Raw genomic sequence first — 8,075 nt, 5'->3', positions numbered from 1 at the left:
AATTTGCCAGCTAAGGCAAAATAAAGGTTTTGGCAAATTTTGTGCTTGAGTATTTCAACATCTACTCTCCTGTTAGTCTTAGTTTCCTGCCAGGTAAGAGTATAAGAATCATTAATTGTCAGCTCCAACTTTTGCTTGATAATGTAGCCTCATTTGAGCTCTGACTCCTCATTTGTATTTCTTCTGAGGAAATAGAGGTGGGAGAGTGTGAAAATGTCAAAGTTCTATATCCAAATGCATCAAATGCATGTACTCAAGGAGTAGACTGCCTTTAAAACTATTGAACTTGATTGCTAGTGAGACTTTATGTTATTGGTGCCTTTTATAAACTTCTGATTTTCATTACACATGCTGCCTATAATAATCCTTAACTACATTATAATAATGCTTTGGCTTATAATGGGCAATGTTCTGCATTATTTCTCAGAGATGAGTTAAACCACTTCTCTCTTCCTTCTGTGGTTTATTAGTACAGTAAAAACAGGCATCTATGAATTTAATTTGCTACCACCCTGCTGCTACATAGAGAGATCACAAATGTGGACATGTAGTCCAGAACAAAAAAAATTATGATCAGCAAGTTCTGTTACTGTTTCTCTGAACAATCAATCCCTGGTTTGCCTCCAAACACAGTGTATGCCTACCTGCCTTCAACCTTTGCAATGGGCCACACAGGGAGGCCATTGAGTTTGGTTTTAAAACCAGCCTAGAGGGATGCCCTAGAAATATCATAGAACTATGGCTCTGGTCCACTGTGGCAGTCAGGATTTAAATTTTCTGTGTTCTCCCTGACTTAGTCTTCCAAAAATACTATAGATAAATGCTCTGGCTTCACAAATGGAGTTGGTGGAATAGCATTTTACCCATGAAGTCCAAGAAACAAGGTGTTGTAGGGCATTGCTATGGTCTTAATCCCAGATGAAACATGAAGCTACCAAAATACACAATCTGGTGGGAGCTGAAAAGTCCATATCTCATGGGGAAAAAAAAAAAGAAAAAGAACACTATGAAACTCCAGACAGTGCAGCACAAGAGCTGTTTGCAAATGCCATGCAATTTATATTCAGAAAATAAGTATTCCCCAGATTTGATTAGTCTGATTGTAACCCCACCCAACCTCCAAGTGCTGCTTCTGTTTTGTCCCTTGGGAGGTGTGAGACAGAGCTCACTCTGTAGTTTCAGTTCACTCATGACACTGTACATGAGGAAAGGCCCTAGATTGGACATACTATTTCTCTTCCTCCCTACACTCTTCCCCCACCCCAAATACCCTCTTAAATCACTGCTTTTTTGTTTCAAACAACAAGGCTGAACAGGTGAAATTTTAAATAATGATTGAGGATTTTTTTTATTCATTTAAGTTTCAATATCATTACAGAAAATGTTATGGTACAGAGTTGTTTAACATTAGTTTTATTTCTTTGCTCATTTAATTTCCACACGAATGCTGGTAACACTAATATCTGTACAAGATCAGTCTTTGATTTTTTTTAGTTTTTAGTTCTGTACATTTTTAAATGTATTGGTTAAAAAGGCTGTCAGCACTTAAGGAAGCAATTTTTTTGTTTGTTGAAATAAAAGGTATCCAGTTACTGCCCAAGAGTACTGAGCTGGGTGGCTGCTGGGACAAGAGACATCCCTGAATGCGCGGCGAGGTGGGAGAACCTCGGGGCTTCATTGGGTTCCCAGCACAGCCACTCTGCTTTTGGCACTGTGCACATCAACACGAGATACAAGATAAAGAACAAGCAGAAGCTCTCTGTGAAGCGGTTATGAAGCATACTAATAAGGGAAATCCAAGTGTTGTCTACGCTAGTATAAATAAGCAGACAGCCTTGTTTTAAGAGCGTAAGTAGTTGTATCTTAAAGATGAGAAAAAACACAAGTTCTGCAGGCACCTACTGCTGTCTACTAAAAGCTACCGCTATTGGAACTAGCATTGAACACACAAAGCAATTGCAAGAAAAGGAAAAAGTTGCTTTGATATAATCAGAATAAATTTCTTTGTTAAGATTTGTTTTAAAGTTTTTTTTTAAAAGGTCTTTATTTAAATTCCATTTGAAATATATTTCAAGATGTTGACTATACTGATCAACTTTTATCCAAATCGGAAAAACTAGCTGTGCCGTTGCATATTACAGGATACAGTCAATGATATGTGGACATGCATCAAAGCTTCGCTCTTGCTGGTGACATCATAGCCTTCCAATGACCATGACATCCACCACCTCCCCCTTGTGAAGCTCCACATACTGCTCTGTCTTTGGAGGTAGCATCAACAGTCCATTGGCACTGCGCATACTCATCAGACGACTGCTCATCTGATTCCCTACAGGAGAGAGGCAGAACAATTTCAGTGCACTCTTCAGTTAGTTCCAAATGCTGCAACACGGTACAACAAACAAAAGCTGTTATGATGAAAATATTTATGTGGCTAACTTATTCACGGAGCTTGGGTCTTTCTGTTCCAAGGTGGATGGAAACAGAGAACTCTGTGGAGATTTAGTCACTGCATTGGCTCTCAAAACCATCATTCTCTTTTCTGTTTGTTTTCCTCTCCAGCCTTCCACATTATCTGTACCATGTACCTTGTCCTAGTAAATTGCTAATCCTATCGAAATTACTTTATTTTTCAATTTGTACACCTATTCCACTTGTACAAACATTAAAAGCAGCACAATCTAGAATGTTTTTAATATCCTGTTCTAGAATAAATTTGATTAACTCTATTCTCTCTGAATAGAATAATTTAGGCTGAAAAAAAATCTCCAAGATCATTAAGTCCAACCTTTGACAGAACAGCACCATTTCAACTAAACCATAGCACTAAGTGCCATGTCCAGTTAGTTGTTCCTTGAACTCTTCCAGGGATGGTGACTCCACCACTTCCCTTGGCAGCCTGTTCCAATGTTCATCAGCCCTTTCAAGAGGAAGTTCTTCCAGATGTCCAACCTGAGCCCCAACGAGTGCAGCTTGAGGCCATTTCCTCTTGTCCTGTCACTTGCTGCCACCCCCACTTGGCTACAACTTCCTTTCAGGTAGTTGTAGAGAGTGATAAGATCTCCTCTGATTCTCCTTTCTCCAGGCTAAACACCCCCAGCTCCCTCAGCCACTCCTCACAGAACTTGCTCTCCAAACCCCTCCCCAGGTTCACTGCCTGTCTCTGGAAATTCTCCAGCACCTCAATGACTTTCTTGCAATGAGGGCCCAGAACTGAACTAATATTTTCCCTGTGGAGCCTCACATATGGTGCTTTTTGTTGAACAATTTGGATGTAGCAAAAAGACAATTGTCGAAGGACCTAAATCTCTTGCAAAAGTGTCACAGTCAGCTTTCTAGCAGTACACAGTTGAACCAGTATTCAAATCTAGTATTTACCTTAACTGAAGCTGAGTATTCAGAAGTATTCCTAGGTGGCAAACATGACTAATAAATCCTTACTCTGTTTTAAGAGGACATCTATAGCCTCTGCTATCTTTCCTACTTTTCCAGTTCAGGTAAAATCACACTTCTTTTATTTGTATTGCTCCTACCACTGCCCCAACTTGTGTACAACATGCACAACAGCAAAAGGAAGCAAGTGTGCCTGACTGCAAGTAAGCTTAGTGGATGTTTTAAAAAAGGAATTTATGCACATATTCAAGCATACACACGTAGTGCGTATGTGTATAAGGCAGATTATTCAACAAAAGGATGTTTTAATGGTTAAATTGACAAGCCATATCAGCACTAAATTTTGTACTAATATATGTGTATGCACAGGCACAAATGTGCGAGTAAATCAGCCTGCATAAAGTAGGTTCTATGAAAACAACCTGTGCACACTCTTGGTTGTTCCCAGACACCTCTTTAGGAAGGCAGGGCTGTGTGAGAGTGTCTGTCAGTCTGTGTGACTGGCACTGACCTGTACTCTGTGCCCAAGGTAGTGGTTCTTGGTGATGCCAAGTCAGAATGCACCGATGATATTCTGGGCGGGGGTCCAATTTTACATCACATGATAACTGTAGGATTAAAAAACAAAGGATGAACATGTCATGCATTCACATTGCACTGTCTAAGACAATGGAATAATCTGCTCAGTTGTTTTTCCTTAAAAACAGTCTTTTCCAAAACTTGCATTTTGAGGTAAGATGATGTCTAGTGCAAGATTAAAAGCTGTAGAAGGCACAGACTGCAGTATTTAAGAGACTGCAGTATTTAAGTAAATACAACTGTGATATTACAGTATCAAAGTATCTGAAGGAGTCTCTGTGCATTAAGTGGAATATTCCAAAACTGTTCCTTTACTGAGAGTTTACAGATAGTATTTCTCTAGAAAAAAAAGCCTGGTCTCTTTGGATTACATTGCAGAAGGATAAAAATGGTATTTGCATTCAAAATCCTCCTAGCTCTGACAAAAGGAAAATGGCCAATCTTTGAAATGAAAAGACATACGGGCGATGGCTTATAATGGAGAATACATGCAAAAGTGAAGGTCACTGCAAATTGCTCTCTCTTTTAGAATATTTTAGCTGTGAGATGAAATCTGGATGCTTGAGGAAGGGCAAAAAAGAGACATGGGATAAGCTGTAAGAGAAAAGTGGATAGCCAAGGACACTTAGAAAACTACAAAAGTTGATGTATGCCTTGGTACTTTATTTGAATCAAAAACAGAAGAAGAAGACATTATAATAACATGCCTTAAATCTATATTAAATAGAGTTACACTATCCATGATTTATTAGAAAAGTGAGAAGAGTTTAAGGAATTTATATTTCTTAGGGTGGGGATCATGTGGGTTTCTTATATAAATAACTCAACAAAAAGGCTTTAAAGTTTGTATTTTCTATTGCTAATACAGAACTATCCAGCTCTAGATATTCACAGATTACTCTGCATTTTTTACCATATGTCTTTTTTAAACAGGAGATTATCCTTGCTGCCTGATTGGCAAATGGCTGCCTCCGCATCTCTATATCTCACTCCATTAGATGGCAATCTAACTCTAAAACATTACAGGACTGAATATTACCATTAACAGAGACTGAGAACGTGCCTCTATTTGTGTGAACATCCTTCCACTGCCAGAACTAGTCTGGGGCTCAGATTCCACAAACACAACAGTCTTTCAGAGCCCAAAGAGCTGGGCTTCAACCTCTTGTGAGACTTTTTAAATAGAGGACAATCTTCTCACCCTGGCTTTGATGATGGTGGGCCGAGGATCCAGGATACCCTGCATTTTCCTCAGCGCAGGAACAACAAAGAGATTGCAGGTGACGACAGCTGACACAGGATTGCCTGTAGGACAAAGAACAGTTGGTGGTGATGCCCTCTTGGTTTACTCTGAAATGCTGAAAGTGAACTTATGTTTTATAGCAATTTCATTTTAAAGGACTCTAAAGAGCTTTCGATGCAATGTGCATACAGTACAGACTGCAGAGGTGTGTGGCAAGGAGCATGTGGCAAGTCCATCTGTTGAAAGCTGCACTCTGAATGATGTGTGCTAAGGTCCTGCTCTGACCAGAACTGCCCCATTTTCCTCAGGCCCCAATATTTGCCTCTGTTCTTCTGTTACCTTTCTCCTATGCTTACATTTGTCTGGGGCTGGAGCAGAGTTAATTGGTCATAGTTATTGGTTCTACTCTCACAAGGCTCTTTATTAACGACTAATGGTTCCCAGACACCAAGGGAAGAATAACTTTCAATTCCCTAAGAGAGCAGCAAAATGCTTTAGGACAAATTCTGAGGAGAATTCTATTGATTTATATGTTTTCTGCTGACTCACAAAAGAGGTCTATGACCACCTGTCAAACACCACTGTCTTACATATCTGGACTTCCCTAGGCAACAGTTTTGAAAAAAATACTATAATCAGATGGATGCTCCACTGATCTCTCCCCTGTAAGAAAATGTACTGCAGCAACTAGAGCAAGAGAGGGTAGAAGCACTAGAGATACATCTGAAAACCACCAGCTTATCAAGAAAACAAGGATTCCTTGTGCAGTCAAAATTCATGGAAAGCCAAAGCAATAAGAACAAAATAAATTCCTCCTCATTTAGAAGGACAGAAATCCATAAGGAAATCTCTATTCTAAACAAGTGCTTTCCCAGGGCACACAGCCAGCAGTGGTGCAGCCGTGCTGCCCTCTTTTGGTTCCACAGCATGAGCATGTTAAACCAAAATATTCCGTGATCCGTTCCTTGGCATTCCCTCATTTTTGTCTTCATTTTCAGTATGTCAGAGTGGATGTGCTGACTTACACCCACAGGATATTTATGGTGAAGGTGCAGGGAGCTGTAGGAAAAAACACCCCTGTGAAAAATAGAAGGAAATTGTTGGATGGAAGAAATCCTAAGACCTGTACCAGAAAATTCTGAGGACACAGACAAAAAAGAACTCTTTAGCACATCCCTGTAAGTCCATATATTTTGGAAATTTCTGAGAAAATCTTACAGGTACCTTCCTTAGGGGCCAAAACCAGGCACAGGTGCTGTGAAGTGTCACTATTCTGTTTCATGTCTGACATCTATACACAGCAACAAAAGTAATCCACAAAACATCTTACCTGGAAGCGCAAAGATTATTTTTCTTACGCCGTCAATATCCAGAGTTGCAAAAGTAGTTGGTAGGCTATAGAAAAAGGAAGTTATTTAATATCTGCATTAGAATTTGACTGAACATTATTGTATTATTTAAAACATTTGCAAAAGAAAATAAAAAAAAGCAGGACATCTCTCTCTCTCAGCAGTTCATTAGAACCTGCTGGTTATTCCATACTGGAGGTATAATCCTCTCTTTATGGTAACAGAATAATTTTTCTTGCTATGCAACTCTGAAGTTTTAAGTACACAAATTTGGAGAGGAAATATCTAAAAGGAAATGAACTAGTAATCAAAAAATCTAAATCTTGTCTTCATGCTAGAAGCCAATTAACAATGAAGTAATACTGGAATTATGCAATTACAGAGCCATGTTTGTTTTTCATATAAGGGTTCCCATTTTTTATAACATTGGTGACTCTAATTCTCTTACTCCAGTCTCTACAACAACACTACAAGGAAGCAGTATTTCTGAGCAGCTAGTCTGCAGATGAACAAATTCAGATACCATGGGCAGAGCTGCAGCCAGGTGACTCCCAGGTCTATCAATGAAGAGCTCTCTCTGCCTTTCAGAGCTGCTCAGTGATTTTGGTGATTTGCTGTGAGGGCAATTACTGTTACACAAAGAGGACAGTAATGTGACAGTTCAAGAATATGGCTGGCAAAGAGAAGGGACTCATCCATGAAAAAATAATTTTATATTAGTAAAATCCTTTCAAACATTAGAAACTATACTAGCAGCAATAATAAGGCTGGTTTCCTTGGCTTTATCTCGAGCTGACCACTTCCACCTGGTCAGCAGCTGACAGTTTACAACTTTGAAGATTTGCTGCACTTTTATCATTATCACCCCGTTTTGTATGTGTTAAGACTCATCAATATCCTAGTTTACAGGGAAAGTTAGTGTTTGATGTTCCTGTTTTAAAATGCCTCTAACATGATGGGAACTATGTGCCAGACCTCCAGCTATTATAACCAGTGCACAAACCAATGGACAACAAATTGAATTGCTAATTCATATTTACTAGAAACTCTGAATTCTTGTGTGACACTTCAGCACCATCATTGGTAGAAACTTTCAGTACTTCCTTCTGTCAATGCAGTTAGACAAGATAACCTTACATGAGCTCAGCAAATTTCAGACCAAGTGGAGGGATGGTAAATTCCAAGTACGACCCTGCACTAATGAAGCACATCAAATACAGGCATACAAAAAATTCTGACTTCACTCTTGGAACTTACTCAAGGGATTTTTCCCAATATAATAACCACAATCTACAATCTTTTAAGGTGCAGTTAATAAAACCCAAGATACAATATTTTCTATTGCACTACAGCTAATGAAAAAGAGAGTGCTTACATTCTCAGTAAGAACTGATGAGCAAATGTTTTGGTAGCAATAAGAAATACCTTTCTTGTAGCATAAATTGAAAAGGGACGTTTAAGGGAAAAACCCCACTTCTTGAAGTTTTTCCATCTAGTTATTTACAGTTCGT

At 39.0% G+C, this 8,075-nt stretch overlaps 1 protein-coding gene across 18 annotated transcripts in view; it reads right to left on the bottom strand.

Annotated features, from left to right (window-relative positions):
* Positions 1-1,317: 1,317 nt before the first annotated feature.
* The window catches only part of GPHN (gephyrin), a 270,224-nt gene continuing 263,466 nt past the window's right edge, over positions 1,318-8,075 (bottom strand). For 14 of the 18 annotated variants that reach the window (XM_064713496.1, XM_064713499.1, XM_064713498.1 and 11 more), the window contains 4 exons: positions 6,546-6,610; positions 5,174-5,277; positions 3,905-4,001; positions 2,047-2,329 (listed from right to left, as the gene is read on the bottom strand). In XM_064713496.1, the coding sequence (XP_064569566.1) occupies positions 2,196-2,329; positions 3,905-4,001; positions 5,174-5,277; positions 6,546-6,610 (400 nt within the window). In that variant the 3' untranslated portion in view covers positions 2,047-2,195. Of the gene's footprint in view, positions 2,330-3,904; positions 4,002-5,173; positions 5,278-6,545; positions 6,611-8,075 lie in introns of all 18 variants that reach the window. The other 4 variants (XM_064713503.1, XM_064713509.1, XM_064713512.1 and 1 more) reach the window with 1 other exon arrangement.

Source organism: Zonotrichia leucophrys, chromosome 5, assembly GCF_028769735.1.
Source record: "Zonotrichia leucophrys gambelii isolate GWCS_2022_RI chromosome 5, RI_Zleu_2.0, whole genome shotgun sequence".
Lineage (NCBI taxonomy): Eukaryota > Metazoa > Chordata > Aves > Passeriformes > Passerellidae > Zonotrichia > Zonotrichia leucophrys.
The sequence above is the reverse complement of the archived record's forward strand: the minus strand, read 5'-3'. Positions and strand labels throughout refer to the sequence as shown.